At 44.5% G+C, this 16,663-nt stretch overlaps 1 protein-coding gene across 1 annotated transcript in view; it reads left to right on the top strand.

The window, feature by feature from the left end:
- The window catches only part of LOC123748094 (uncharacterized), a 208,107-nt gene that overhangs the window by 42,715 nt on the left and 148,729 nt on the right, over positions 1-16,663 (top strand). Inside the window, exon 4 of the mRNA XM_069303372.1 lies at positions 9,909-10,076. Within this exon, the coding sequence (XP_069159473.1) occupies positions 9,909-10,076 (168 nt within the window). The remainder of the gene's footprint in view (positions 1-9,908; positions 10,077-16,663) is intronic.

The raw sequence follows: 16,663 nt of genomic DNA, 5'->3' as shown, positions 1-16,663 counted from the left end.
TATGAGGAGTATCAAAACTTTAGACAGAGTACCGTCTGGTATAATTAATCTTCGTAGTGAGCAACATGGCACAAATTTCTGGCCAGTATAATTCGTGCGAAATTTGTTGATTTCTTGGTTGTGGGCCTCAAGAGGATAATTACTCACACCCTCAAAACCTGAGGGAATACTCCGTAATGTCATCAGCAGGCTAATGTTTCCACCTTGTGTGTGTGTGTGTGTGTGTGTGTGTGTGTGTGTACTCACCTAATTGTACTCACCTAATTGTGCTTGCGGGGGTTGAGCTCTGGCTCTTTGGTCCCGCCTCTCAACCGTCAATCAACTGGTGTACAGATTCCTGAGCCTATTGGGCTCTATCATATCTACATTTGAAACTGTGAATGGAGTCAGCCTCCACCACATCACTTCCTAATGCATTCCATTTGCTAACTACTCTGACACTGAAAAAGTTCTTTCTAACGTCTCTGTGGCTCATTTGGGTACTCAGCTTCCACCTGTGTCCCCTTGTTCGCGTCCCACCAGTGTTGAAAAGTTCGTCCTTGTTTACCCGGTCGATTCCCCTGAGGATTTTGTAGGTTGTGATCATGTCCCCCCTTACTCTTCTGTCTTCCAGTGTCGTGAGGTGCATTTCCCGCAGCCTTTCCTCATAACTCATGCCTCTTAGTTCTGGGACTAGTCTAGTAGCATACCTTTGGACTTTTTCCAGCTTCGTCTTGTGCTTGACAAGGTACGGGCTCCATGCTGGGGCCGCATACTCCAGGATTGGTCTTACATATGTGGTGTACAAGATTCTGAATGATTCCTTACACAGGTTCCTGAACGCCGTTCTGATGTTAGCCAGCCTCGCATATGCCGCAGACGTTATTCTCTTTATGTGGGCTTCAGGAGACAGGTTTGGTGTGATATCAACTCCTAGATCTTTCTCTCTGTCTGTTTCATTAAGTACTTCATCTCCTATTCTGTATCCTGTGCCTGGCCTCCTGTTTCCACTGCCTAGTTTCATTACTTTGCATTTACTCGGGTTGAACTTCAACAGCCATTTGTTGGACCATTCACTCAGTCTATCCAGGTCATCTTGTAGCCTCCTACTATCATCCTCTGTTTCAATCCTCCTCATAATTTTTGCATCGTCGGCAAACATTGAGAGGAACGAATCTATACCCTCTGGGAGATCATTTACATATAATCATTATCATTTACGATAATGATCATTACATTTACGTGTGTGTGTGTGATCATTACATTTACGTGTGTGTGTGTGTGTGTGTGTGTGTGTGTGTGTGTGTGTGTGTGTGTGTGTGTGTGTGTGTGTATTCACCTAGTTGTATTTGCAGGGGATGAGCTATGCTCTTTCGGTCCACCTCTCAACTGTCAATCAATCTACTGTTACTAACTACTACTAATTTTTTTGTTATATTTTTTGTTTATTTTTTTGTGTGGCTCACGTCAGACTCGAGGCACGAAGGGAAGAGAAAGATGTAGCGCCTTCCAGGGCTCCTGTGTTGAGAAAATTAATTCATATCTGATAACTGCATCACAAAGAAGTTTATCCTGGCCTCTAAGGGAACTGCTATCCGTTTGAGAATGTGAGAGAGAGAGAGAGAGAGAGAGAGAGAGAGAGAGAGAGAGAGAGAGAGAGAGAGAGAGAGAGAGAGAGAGAGAGAGAGAGAGAGAGAGAGAGAGAGAGGGAGAGAGAGGGAGAAGCTTAGGCATAGAGAGCGGGGTGTATGAAACGCACGTACAGAAGGAAATGCCCAATTTCGCAACGAAATATTCCCTCTAGCATCCAAAATGAGATTCATTACAGCAATGACCATCACTTCCTTACTACCAACGCCTTAATCTGTCCAATCCTCTCTGTTTCCTTTACAATAACTCCCTATCTCTCGTACCCTTTCGTCATTTCAACTCCATCAATGTTACTTCTACAACCCCCTTAACCCCATTCCCCTCCTTTCCATATCTTTTAGAAACTCAACCCCATGTATCTGTCTATGGGAAAGGAGGAGGAGGGTGGTGAAGAGTTCATTCTCAGAAGACCCAGAAGGCAGCAGTGTGTGTTTTGTGAAGCAAATCCTCTGCCAAAAAGGACTGGAGACAGAAGTAGCCTGCGTTCCATTCTCTACGGACCACCACTCAGAATACACGAGATCACTCTGTCTATATCCGCTTCGAACGGTGGCTGCAAACCTAAGCCAATGTTCATAAGAAAAATTTTGTTATCTTTGCCGTCAGAGTAGATGTCGTTGTTGATGATTGAGGGGCGACGTTCGACGATCGAGAGACAGGATGCGCCCCGGATTTGGCGTCAGACAATGGAGGTTTTCCAATCAAGCCCTCAATCACTCCTTCCCCTTAGTGCTCCCTCACTCTCTCCCACGATTTCCTTCCCTCACCGGCTCAATAAAGAGCAAGCTTAAAGAGAAATGATGGGAGCTGGAAGTCAGCTTTAGCCGCTCTCGTCACTATTACGGCAAGAAATATGTGCGGCCTCCAGTGTTGCCGCCTGGGTGAGTGAGCATGTGATATTGTTTGTATAATCTTGTTCTCTATGGTGCAGTGCGAGTCTCGCGGGTGATTCGTGCGTCTAACGGGTGATTCGGATGTTCGTATAAGGATTCTGGGGGATCTGACGGGTGATTCCGGGGTCTGAAGATGATTTCAGCCGTCTGGTGGTGATTCCAGGCGTCTGGTGGTGATTCCAGGCGTCTGGTGGTGATTCCAGGCGTCTGGCGGTGATTCCAGGCGTCTGGTGGTGAGTCCAGGCGTCTGACGGTGATTCCAGGCGTCTGGTGGTGATTCCAGGCGTCTGGTGGTGATTCCAGGCGTCTGGTGGTGATTCCAGGCGTCTGGTGGTGATTCCAGGCGTCTGGTGGTGATTCCAGGCGTCTGGTGGTGATTCCAGGCGTCTGGCGGTGATTCCAGGCGTCTAGCGAATGATTCGGCGTCTGGAAGATGATTCGGGTGTCTACATGGTTGTTGACCTTTGCGTTTGACTGGGATAGGTGACGCACACGGAGCCACTCGTGAGACGATATAAAAACCAAAATCTTCCCAGACTTAGTGCGGGGGTAGTAAGCATGGTAAGAATTTTAAACAGAGTTTGGTCCAAGGGAGAGTTTCCGGTCTTATCTGGCATTCCGCCTAGACGATAACTGGACCACGAATGAGTATTCTGGGTAATTGGTATTAATCACCGGCTGAATTGATATTGCAGGACCAATGCGATAGATTTTATGGACGACTTCGGAGGAATATTAGGAATGAACACGAATGACAGGAATATTAGCAGTGAACAGATGAGTTGAGAGCACTTGTGCGCATAGAAGCAATACATATATCTATAAAATAGAATGTATGTCTGCCTGTTTGTCTGTTTGTCCGAGGCTGGAGGCCAGACGCATTGGACCAGCACCTCCAAACTCTCCAAGATGAATCATGTAAGGCATGGGAGTGTCACAGACCAGTCAGTATTGACCCAAGTGAAACGTTTTAAGAAATATCAGCATTTATTTAGAAAGATTCTACTGACATCACAATCTCAGATGTTATTGTTGACCTTTATGAAAATCGCATGAGGGTCGTTATATATGCAGATGTTTCTTAAAGTGTGGCACTGGGGCCGACCCAGACTGGCCTTTGACACCCTTCCATGATTCATCATGGAAAGTTGAGTGGAGGAAAATCCCAATCATCTGACCTCCATCTTCGGACCCCAGACAGACATTCTGTTGTACACTTATTCAAAAGCGTTATAACATACTTTTACTGTTTTATACAGAAGGAAAATTGCTGGAAAGACTCAACACAGCGAAGTAAACCAATAAGACATTTTTTTAGATCCTGTCGCTGTGCCCAAGCATACATTGTAACTGTGTACAAACCTATGTACTAAACCCTCCAAGTACAATTCCTGTATCACACACACACACACACACACACACACACACACACACACACACACACACACACACACACACACACACACACACACACACACACACACACACACACACACACACACACACACACACACACACAAGCACACACAAACACACACACACACGCACGCAATAGAGCTCTCTACAGCGTTGTATAAGAGCTGTGACTCTTACACAAGAGCACAACCGTTGTGACCTGCTTCCTGCGAGTAACTGGGCGAAGAAGCACGCCAGAATGATTACATATAGCCGTCATCCACTGGCTGCAGCCTCTTGGCCTCCGTGGTGCGCCGGGCCACGTAAATCACACGCACCAGCTCCTCTGTTCTTGTTATACCGCCGGAATATTTTCTCCTGTTATTCAGGGCGCGTCGGCAGCCTTGGTTGTGGGAAGGGCGGGAGCGACGGGGCGCTTGTGCGGGGGTTTAATGGCAGCTAAATGTTGTTTGGTTCTAAAGTTGTTTGACTCCGAATTTGGTCTTTCATGATTTCGTTTTCTGTCGAGTACTTTTGGTGTTCGGGGCTAATGTGACGAGATATTGGACGTCTGGCTAATAGGTGTTTGTTAGTTGGATGAGTTTGTTATTTTACTCTGTCTCTCTGTCGATCTGTTTTGTCTCTCTCTCACGCTCTCACTATAGAAATGAAGTTAATTAAATAAAAAGTTAGAATGAAAGAGTCTGGACTTTTATTAGGTAAGTGATGTTACTAGGTGATGTCTATTGAAGATAATATATTGAACTTCTTAGTTATATTTGAACCTTTTAAATATAAGTAACTGAAATTACATTCTTTTCGTTATTTAGGTTTTGATTTGATGAGTTTTTTAGTGTTTATGGATGAAATATTGTATTTTTATCGTAACCAAATATTTATCTCAACGGGATTGTAACATTCTTCTGTCAAGGACAACAAATCCCTTCAGTCATTGGCTCTCATGTGATATATGTGAGCCAATAGTGAGAGGGTGATCTAAGATCTGACCTTAACTAATTACAGAGGTCAGCTGTGATTGGTTGAGAGCTAAAAATTCGACCAATGAATGAAATATTTAATTATGTAATAGAATAACTCGCTGTGCATCGTAAACGAAGCCTTCTCGGCTCCGCGTTCTGCTCAAAAGGTCGAGAATGCTATTAAAGGACAATATAAAGGTTTATCTGTTGACGACGAGTCACAATAACGTGGCTGAAGATATGATAACGAAACTACACATCAGAAGATGAGGAGACGACGAACGTTTCGGTCCGTCATGGACCATTATCAAGGTCTATTTAAAATAAATGTTAGTCGTAGCAGTGACCGTTCTGTGTTAGTAAACACTGACGCAACCCCTGGAGAAATTGAAGCTTTCCTTGACAGCTTAAATGCTGACTTCTTAAGACACCCACGTCTAAGTATACAGGTAAAGGACTGCATATTAGGGAAAAAATGTCATTGTCCGTAGTCAGAGAGTGAATGAAGTCATTCCTCGGCAATCCAGATGACTTCAAATCAGTAGGGGGGGTCTCCTCGTCGAACCGCGAGTGAAAACAAGACCAATAAGAACTTATCGATATCTCAAGGTAGGATAATCTTCTTAGCAACCCTCTGTGGAGACGATGTGCATGTGGAGCCTAATCGGATCTTTGAATATTCTTCCCCACGTGACCTTCAGAGGCTGAATCTCGTTATATCTCCGTGGCAACTCACCTGAATCTTAACACAGTTAAGTAATTACGTTATTGCCATAGAAGTAGATAGGAGTAAATTGAAGACTCGTCAAGCAATTGCATTGGTGCAAAGGTTTAACCGCGAGCATCTGTGTCAAGAATTTTGGGATAAATTCTCTGAGTGTTAATTGAGGCAGTGACGTTCACTTTTTCACTGTGGAACACTGAAATATGGAGGTACCAGTGCACAAGTCTGGGGTTTTGCTGAACAGTCATTTTTTTGGTTAATATTCAGAAAAGGATGAGTGTCTTGGTGTGACTGTTATAATGAAAAGACATCAGGGTTGCTACCTAAGCCGCTTCGGTTCGAATCCTTGAGGGGGTCATTAGAAATTATGTGCATTTCTGTTATGGTGTGAATATTAACCAGTGTGTTGATTCTGCGTGATCTATTAAACGTAATAGGAGCATATTAACATATTAACACCTGGTCATTATCACAGAGGGAAGTAAATTTAATATAAGAACCAAAGAAACTCCTCCTTGGCAAATTCTCAGCCGGTTCCCACCACAACGTAAGAAATGGAATAGTTTTGCTTAACCAGAAACATTCGCATGTCAGAAACTCGCCAAATCCATCGCTAGCGATGCCCTGATAACGTCATTTTTTAAGGTGCTTAATATTTTTACTAAATCCCGACAATGTTGACGAATTGATCGTTAAAAAAACACTTTTTAACGATTTCTCAATATCCCACAAAAACCACTCACATTTCTCAATATGTGAGAAAAGAAGGTGAAGCAGCATTATAAACAGCAGGAATTGGAATACAGGAGTGAAGCCTCTCATCTAGCCCTACCGTCCCGTCCAATAATACACTCAATTTGACGACAAAAGGTTACGGGGTGGGGGGGGGGGGGATAATTCTACCTTTGTTTATCGCCGTTCGTGTGATGCCTTACAAAAACGCCCAAGCAATCCGGCCAGGGCGGGGTCGGATCATAACAAAAACAAGCCGTTGGTTGGCTTAATCAAGGCAGCTGACTCCGGTTTTGACGTGACTGTGTCGTGAGGAGGTGGGTTGGGAACAGACCTCTGTTGGGTTGATGCTGCTGCCTGAGGGCTTTGGGTTAGTGTCGAACGCTATAAACACTAATGACAATGCTAAAACGCACGTAACACAAAATCATAATGCTGTTACGGGTTCTATTGAACCTGCGCTTAAGCTGATATTTGAAGATGTTGCAATGTAATTTTAATTTTTTTAGCACATGACGACATCGGTAATTATAGTTTCTACTGTACCAAGCCGGGAAGACTATGTTGCTCCGTCACCTCGCCTAATAGCATTTCTTATTTTAATTATGAGGACTAAAACTGCTATTACTATTACTGCTGCTGTTATTGTTACCATTTATCACTGTTGCGTTGCTTGAACCATGCATTACTGAATATTCTCACACATTCCAACCTAACAAAGGCGTTCTAGAGCTAAATATGTAAGGCGTAAAAGTCATTGCCGCAGGTCTGCAATTTAAGACTTTATAATGTCAAATGTCTTGAAAAATTGGACCTAATGCTTGAGGTTATCGAAGTTTCTGCGAGCTCTCCATTTTGCCAGCGATATTCTAAGCTAAAGATTAGACCTTGGAATCACATATTATCTCTGCTGCGAATTTCAACATCTAGTGCGAGATTTGATCTTGTCCTGCTGCTTTGTGCTTCTCTAATTCTTCCTGGTGCTTCTTTACCTCCTCCTCCTTGGTTACTGAAGTATGCGCAAAGGTTTCCAGTCTTCTATTATCTCTTCTCCCAGCCTTCCACTCTGGCTTAACCATTAAGGTCACCCGAATCTTCTATAGAGCGCTTCACAGACCTTTTCACAATGTAGACACATTTGGAAACAGGTTTCTGGGATGAAATTATAATTTATGATGACCACACCACACACCAGAAGATGATGAGGATGGGAAGGGAATTATCAAGGGAAAAGCACCAAGTCATTACGACTATATAGCACTTGGAAGGGGTCAGGATGAGGATTTGGGAGGGGGGACGGGGGGATAGAATGGTGCCCAACCACTTGGACGGTCGGGGATTGAACGCCGACCTGCATGCAGCGAGACCGTCGCTCTACCGTCCACCGCAAGTGGACGGTCAGTCCTGGGGCATTATCAAGTCGATTGTGGTAATGGTCGATTATCACAATCGACTTGAAAATGAATGGTCCAGGATAGACCGAAACGTCGTCATCTCCTCATCTTCTGGTGTGCGGTCATCCTATCTTCAGCCACGCTATTGTGACTCATCGTCTACAATTTGGCATTTATTTTCTCACTTCTCGTGTTAATTATTAAAGTAGATTTCGTCCTGCACTCCAGCTACTGTCACCCGAGAGGCGGACCAATCCAGCTTACCTCACTGGCACAAATTTGGTGGGATGATGTCGCGAGTGGCAGACTGAATTGCACTCGACTGTTCCCCATAAGACTGCTTGAGTCACCCCTGCCTACTTGAGTTTCATGTTCTCGTCAATTGCTCTTTAGTTCTCTACAATGTGTATATCAAGCACTGTTCTGATTGTGATCTAGTGCTATGTAGTCGTAATGGTTTGGCGCTTTCCCATTGATAATTCGTTCTGATTGTAATCTGTGAACGCATATGTGCATTCTGTATAGGTGTGTACTCATCTAGTTGTATTCGCCTGGTTGGGCTTGCTGTGGTTGAGTTTTGGCTCTTTAGTCCTGCCTCGCAACTGTCAGTCTACTGGTGTATAGGTTCCTGGGCTTACTGAGGTCTATCATGCCTACATTTAAAACTGTGTATGGAGTCAGCCTCCACTACATCACTTCTTAAAGCTTTCCATTTGTCAACTACTCTGACACTTCAAAAATTCTTTCTAATGTGTCTGTGGTTCATTTGGGCACTCAGTTACCACCTGTGTTCCGTAGTGCGTGTGCCCCTTGTGCTAAATAATCTGTCTTTATCAACCCTATCAATTCCTTTGAGAATTTTGTATGTGGTGATCATGTTCCCCTAACTCTTCTGTCTTCCAGTGAAGGGAAGTTTAATTCCCGAAGTCTCTCCTCGTACCTCATACCCCTCATTCCGGGTACTAGTCTGATGGCAAACCTTTGAACTATCTTCAATTTAGTCGTGTAAACTATGGACTCCAGATATGGACTCCATGCTGGAGCTGCATACTCCATGATTGGTCTGACATATATGGTATACAAAGTTCTGAACGATTCCTTACACAAGTTTCTAAAGGCCGTTCTTATGTTGGCCAACCTCACATATGCTGCTGATGTTATCCTCTTGATATGGGCTTCAGGGAACAGGTCTGACGTTCGAACATTTCTCGAACAGTGCTTCGCTGATGATCTTCGTTCGAATCGCAACGCTGCAAACGCTTCGCCCAGATGTTACACAAGAGACCCGAGACACCCAACCTAACCTAACCAGTCCCTAACCTAACCAATCCCGAACCTAACCTATCTCTAACTTAACCTATCTCTAACCTAACCTAACCAATCCCAAACCATGCATAAAATTCTAACATAATACTATTTTAATAATATATTAAGAAAATCGAATACTCAGATTGTTAAAATAATATGTCTTTAGAGATTGAAATTGAAATAAGTTTATTGAGGTTATTTAACCAATAAATGATTTTTGGAGATAGGCACCTGTCACTTGGACGAGTCAAACGTGAGAACAGTCCGCTCTCTCTCTCTCTCTCTCTCTCTCTCTCTCTCTCTCTCTCTCTCTCTCTCTCTCTCTCTCTCTCTCTCTCTCTCTTCCTTCTTTCTCCCTCACCTTCCCCTCTCATTACTACCCCTCCCTCCCCTCACACACTCACACATTTCAGCCGATTTAACCCTTCTAGGGGACCCCATCCCGGCACTTATCACCTGTGCTCCTGCTATTGCGTTCTCGAGAACATTTCTTCCTAATTCTGATTTAGCGATCGTAACCCAGCTTGGGACCACGGCATGAGGCGTTCCGCCCCAGCGTAATTGGTGGCGATGTTTACGTGTGTGTTCGATTTATCACCGGGAAGACCTCTCTTTGGAGCATAATGCAAATGGTTTAATGTGTGTGTGTGTGTGTGTGTGTGTGTGTGTGTGTGTGTGTGTGTGTGTGTGTGTGTGTGTGTGTGTGTGTGTGTGTGTGTGTGCTAGCGTCTGTGTGTTGTGCTTGCGTGTGTGTGTGTGTGTGTGTCATTCCATCCCTCTCATATGTCATATCCATTGTTGTACCACCTCCATCACTGTGCCTCTCCATCACTGTAACTCTCCATCACTGCAGCACGAGCTGGTGGTAGCGGCGGAGAGCGGCGGCGGGGAGGCAGTTCGGGCCATCGTGCAGGTCCGAGTTCAAGACGTCAATGACAACGCCCCGTACTTCCTGCACCCCGACCCGATCTTCACGGTCATCGAGGAGGACGACCGTGACCTGCCCACCACCATCACTACGGTGAGGAGAGGGGGAGAAGGGGGGGGGGGTGATGGATAAGGAGGGGGGATGGAGAGTGAGAGGGAGGGAGGGAGATGAGGGTGATTGGGTAGGGTGATGTCGTGGGGTGGGGGGGGATAAAAAGGGTGACAAAATAGGTCTTCGAACAACGACAAAAATTAAAAATCTCTATATAACTGGGCTACCAGTCACCGAGACGCCTATATATAGTTCTATCTTTTCAAAGCTGACAATTTAAAAAAAGCTCTTCAAAAGGAACATGCCACAATGTTTCCTGTGTGACCTGAATGCCAAACACGAAGCCTCGGGTCACGCGAAAAATAATCAGAGAGGCAAAGTAATGCACAATATCACAAGGAACGGAAATATAGTTCATCTGAACCCGTCTTGCCCAGCTTGAATTAGAAAAAGGGCAAATTGACTAACCAGACAGAATATTGCATAAGAAATGGCTTTCTAAACTCTCGGATTGAAAGCCCGGCCCGTCAAGCACCATGTAGTGACGACCTGCCAATAAAACTGCCATTATTAACGAACCTAATACCAAGACCCGCCACAGCTACAGCGATAATTGGCATTTAAAAAAAGAGAAAGTGGAGAGAAAATCAGTCTTACAGCCTTCAGATGGAAGGAAAGGTCGATCATAAATACTGAATTAGACAGATAATTAATCACAATACCAAATGCTTGTACACAATGCTAATGAACACCACATCCCTTTAGGGTATAACATACCACTCCCACATCCCTTTAGGGTATAACACACCACTCCCACATCCTCCCGCATCTGTTCAACTCGGCAAAATTCTAATTAAATATAACAATCTCCTGCAACTTACACAAATCCACGGCTGGTCCAGACGAGTGGAAAAGCTGCAAGATTTATGAAAAATAGATTACACCAATAAAAGGGATTATTTAACCAACCAAATCCAAACTCATCATCGAACAATTTCAAGAATTTATTAAATATTGGGAGCAGCTTTTCAGAATGAAACCAGAGGACTGAAGATGTACTTTGAAAAGCAGAGACAAAATTTAACACTATACAACATGAATTCTCACATCACAGGGAGGCCTATACAGCGCTTTTCCTGACCTTTGAAGGTCATCTATAATACCATGACGAGGAAGGAGCAGTTTATTTCAGTGTTTAGAGGCGTATTGAAAGTCTTAGACAAGTTCTGGTTCAAAGGTTTAAAATCGAAGATATTGCTTTTATCGCTTCCAGTAGATTTACTGCTATTCTGTGCAAGTTCATTCTATCAGAGATGGGACGCCCCACTCCCACAGCTTGTGTCCCAAGAGCCTGAATATACTCAAGGGTAACCTATTCAACAATTCACAATTCAAACATAAAAACAGATCTGAAAATCCCTATGCAAAACGCTCTACATATTTCCCTAAAACATCACCTAAAATAGAAAAAGGAAAATCATATACGTTAACATCGGTATGAATATACAAATATTCAAAGCGTTATGGTAAACACACCCACGTATGCTGATACTCATTTCAAGAACCTCACAAAACACTCACCAACCATCACGCATCAGAGAGTAAGCATAACTTGGCTATCAAACATATATTCATCGTGTCAGCATGGCGGTCAATTCACCTGCTATAACAACATCGTGTCAGCAGGGCGGTCAATTCACCTGCTATAACAACATCGTGTCAGCAGGGCGGTCAATTCACCTGCTATAGCAACATCGTGTCAGCAAGGCGGTCAATTCACCTGCTATAGCAACATCGTGTCAGCAGGGCGGTCAATTCACCTGCTATAGCAACATCGTGTCAGCAGGGCGGTCAATTCACCTGCTATAACAACATCGTGTCAGCAGGGCGGTCAATTCACCTGCTATAGCAACATCGTGTCAGCAGGGCGATCAGTTCACCTGCTATAACAACATCGTGTCAGCAAGGCGGTCAATTCACCTGCTATAACAACATCGTGTCAGCAAGGCGGTCAATTCACCTGCTATAACAACATCGTGTCAGCAAGGCGGTCAATTCACCTGCTATAACAACATCGTGTCAGCAAGGCGGTCAATTCACCTGCTATAGCAACATCGTGTCAGCAGGGCGGTCAATTCACCTGCTATAGCAACATCGTGTCAGCAGGGCGGTCAGTTCACCTGCTATAGCAACATCGTGTCAGCCAGGCGGTGTAGTCCGCCTGCTATAGCAGCATCGTGTCAGCAAGGCGGTGTAGTCCGCCTGCTATAGCAACATTGTGTCAGCCAGGCGGTGTAGTCCGCCTGCTATAGCAACATCGTGTCAGCAAGGCGGTGTAGTCCGCCTGCTATAGCAACATTGTGTCAGCAAGGCGGTGTAGTCCGCCTGCTATAGCAACATTGTGTCAGCAAGGCGGTGTAGTCCGCCTGCTATAGCAACATTGTGTCAGCAAGGCGGTGTAGTCCGCCTGCTATAGCAACATTGTGTCAGCAAGGCGGTGTAGTCCGCCTGCTATAGCAACATTGTGTCAGCCAGGCAGTGTAGTCCGCCTGCTATCATAAACTCTCATTATAATCCACATTTCTTGAACTTTCCTTCACCTGTACCTCTCAATCACCTTCACACACAAAAGAAGAGAAGAGGTGTGGAGAGTGATGAGAGAGAATGGCGAGGGGTGAGATTTGTGGGAATGACTTAGAGAGGGTTGGAAAAAGCAGAGAAGAGAAGAGCAGGGAAGAGAAGAAGAAGAAGAGAGAAGGAAGAGCGATGGGTGGAGGTAGGATAGAAGAGATGAAAGATGGCGAGGAGAGAGATGGAATAAGAGGGGATAGAGGTAGAGAATGAGAGCGAGAGGGAGTCAGAAAGCCGAAGCTAGAGCAACGCAGCCCACACACACACAAGAGAGAGAACTGGAAAACGCATTTTTCACTCTGGCAAATAAATTAGTCAAATAGCACAGCTTGGCAGCTCATACGTAGAACTTGAGTTATCCTGGCCACGGGCTAAGTTACTGACCTGCTGCATGTACAGGAGTTTAGGTCGTCGCTCTAAGGGTCGTTATCCTTAACATTAAATGACGCGAGGAAAGTTAATTAAAACACCTTTTCAGAACACTGGAAACCTGGTTAGATAGGATGGAAAGTGGGTTCGATGTTGAATCATCGAGTGCACACACACACACACACACACACACACACCCTCACTCATGCGCTCAAGTAAATAGCCACTGCAATGAACTAATGATGATCGAAAGACTAGAGCTTCAGAGCAGATGCTCGACCATGTAAACTCAACTAGGTGAGTACATTTAAGTGAATACAACTAGATGAGTACACACATTCATTTTTAAATGCATGAATCATACCGTAATTGTAAACAAATATTTTACTGTGGCCATAAATTAAATGCATTTCCGCAGGTCAATGCATGTGCAGGAATTTGATGATGCAAAAATGTATGTTCAGTGTGAGTGTGTGTTTGTGTGTGTGTGTGTGTGTGTGTGTGTGTGTGTGTGTGTGTGTGTGTGTGTGTGTGTGTGTGTGTGTGTGTGTGTGTGTGTGTGTGTGTGTGTATTTATATGTAATATATATAATTTCGTGCAATGAAACTGTAATTTAATATTTATTAGGCACATGTTTAATGAAGTACATTAATTGTGTCTATTTAAGTGTTCACGGATATCCTTGTTGTATTTTTTGTATTTGTGTAAAGAGTTAGGAAGAAATAGAGTCGTAAAGATGTGAAGTGAGGGAGAGGCAGAGGTAGGTAGGATGGGGCAAGGGGAATAGAAGTAGAGGGGAAAGAAGGAAAGGAGAATGAGTTGAAGAACGAGTGAAGGAGAGATTGAGAGCTTAGGAGAGATGGTAAGAGACTGAGAGAGGTAGGAAGAGAGGCTGAGGAAGAATGGTGGGGGGGGGGGAGGAGGGAGGGAGGATGACTGTGAGAAAAAAAAAGAAGGAGGAAGAGGAAAAGGGAGAGACTGATACAGGTAGAAAAGCTGTTATCAGCCGCTAGAGGAATTGAAGATCGACCAATTGTGGCTCTGGATATAGAACGCCAAAAAAACATGAGAATTATAGAAACTGCAGAAGTCCTGTTGCTCCATACGAAGCAGCTCCTATCTATCTCAAACCAAATTCATTTATAAACGTCTAACCTACGTTTGAAACAATTCAGCGGATCAACGTCTACCATATTGCCCAGTAATTTGTTCCATAAATCTTGAACCCTTTCTTCCCAAACCAGTATATACCCAGGGCTTTCCTGAAAAAAAATATATATAAAAAGTTTTTTGTTCAATTTTGTATTGTTATCTTTAAAACCTTATTTATAACCCCTTTGTTATAGCTTTTCATCCATTTATAAACATTAACCATATCCAACTCCCCAGTCACCTAAATCCTTCGATTTTCTAAATGATGTAAATAACGCTTTGATTAGATATGATATCACAATTATCTGGCAATACTGCATATATAATCTCTTAGATAATCTAATAACACTTGGCATCTCTGGCTCTGTGATACAGCCAATCGGTGACTATTTTCAAAGTAGTGATCTATAGTCATAATGGCGAATAGCGCTTTTCCTCTAATAATTGTCTTGATTATCTTATTCTCAAAGCTACGACCTCCCTGAGGTCGGTCTTAAGAGGAGCAGAGGACGAAGGTCCCTCGGTGACAGAGTTCAACAGAGTTGTTGACGTGTTCGGTGCATTGCAATATTATCTTAGTGTCATTAAGAACATGTGCTCGGTCAGTCCACTTGTACCGGTTATCTTGAGAGGTTATCTTGAGATGATTTCGGGGCTTTAGTGTCCCCGCGGCCCGGTCCTTGACCAGGCCTCCACCCCCAGGAAGCAGCCCGTGACAGCTGACTAACACCCAGGTACCTATTTTACTGCTAGGTAACAGGGGCATAGGGTGAAAGAAACTCTGCCCATTGTTTCTCACCGGCGCCCGGGATCGAACCCGGGACCACAGGATCACAAGTCCAGTGTGCTGTCCGCTTGGCCGACCGGCTCCCTATGCAGCGACGGTATAGCTTCTAGTAGGATCGCGTTCGAGCCTCGCCAGTACAACATGGAGTCTGTAACAGTTCCCTAACTTCGTTCTCTAATCCCTTCGGCCATCGTATCCTCATCTTTCTCAAAAGTGCTGTACAGTCAAAGACTAGCATAGTACTTTTCCGCACAAATTCCCTCTCATCACAAGTACTAGACAAAGTAGAAGCTCTGGCCTTAACCGATGGATACACTTGCATTTTAAGAGATCAGTTCATAATTCCAGACTTGGAAATGAGCTGATGAAAGGTTGCTTGTGGAGGTAGAAGTATCAGCAGGGTCCACCATGCACATATATGACTATAGCAACTGCGAGCAATGTGTTGATATACTGAAGCAGCTAATGTCTATGCCTGGAATTATAAACTGATCCGTTATAGGAATTATAAACTGATCCGTTATAATGCCGGTGTGTGTCCATCTCTTGACCAGCGCTTAGAAATAGCACGGACAAAATAATTGATATCTTTTAGAATCCAAGTCACAACAAAATATAAATAACTAGGCAGACTGAGAGAGCCCGTGGCAGCAACAGTGGAAAAGAAGATGATGAATGAGGGAGAGGAATAAATTGAGGGATAGGAACAGGTTGAGATAGGAGGCGAGGAATTGAAACGAGAGCAGGGATAAGCAAGGGGGCCGGGGGCTCCGAAGGGGTAGCCAGGAACTGAGAGAGAGAGAGGACGGGGTAATGTTTCGAAGGAGGTTATTAAGAGCTTAAACGATGCGATGGTAATGCATGCTTATTGATGGTTGATTTGCTCTTGTGCTCAAAACGTGTTTGGTATGAATTTATTGCAATTGGTTATTACACAGGCTGGTCTCCTGTTGTCGTGTCCTGCACTGAAGGTTGGTGGTTTTGTCGTGTCCAGTACCGGAAACTGGTCACATGTTGTCGTGTGCTATTTCGCGTGATCATGGTGCTGACATAATTGGGTTTTGGGTGTGATATTCAGCGCTCTATTCCCATGCAATACGTGAGAGAGCGTCAAAGTCCAACATAGCAGCATCTACTAGCACATTATTGCGTAGCTGATGCGGCTAGTTGTCTCTCCTTCCCTTCCATGCATTTATGTTTCACTGTCCCTAAGCCAAATAAACGATTAACTAAGAATTTGACTTTCAAATTGCAATTCTGACAGCCTTCCTGTTTTCCCTTGAGCAGCCTCCAATCACAGTGCACCGCAGAGCCTGTTTCGGTCTACTCTTCTCCCAACTACACTCCCTCCCACTCCCCCTGCTTACCCCCTGCTTACCCCCTGTTTACCCCCTGCTTACCGCCTACTTCCTTGACAGCTTGCCACGGAGGCAGGGGAAGGAGGGGAAGGTGGAAGGGGAAGTGGGTAAAGAAGAAGGTAGAAGGGGCAGTGGGTGGGGAAGAAGATGGAAGGGGCAGTGGGTGGGGAATGTGGTGGAGGATAGCACATGGGCAATACCCCCTCACGTAGAGTGAAGGTACTGGAGGCTGGGATGCGTGGGCGGCATAAGCTGGTGCTGGGAGAGATGGGGTAGATTAATCAACCCCCCAATAATGGACGGATGGATGGAGCAGGTGCTTAGAGAGCGC

This window comes from Procambarus clarkii, chromosome 5, assembly GCF_040958095.1.
Source record: "Procambarus clarkii isolate CNS0578487 chromosome 5, FALCON_Pclarkii_2.0, whole genome shotgun sequence".
In the NCBI taxonomy this organism is placed as follows: Eukaryota; Metazoa; Arthropoda; class Malacostraca; order Decapoda; family Cambaridae; genus Procambarus; species Procambarus clarkii.
The sequence above is the reverse complement of the archived record's forward strand: the minus strand, read 5'-3'. Positions and strand labels throughout refer to the sequence as shown.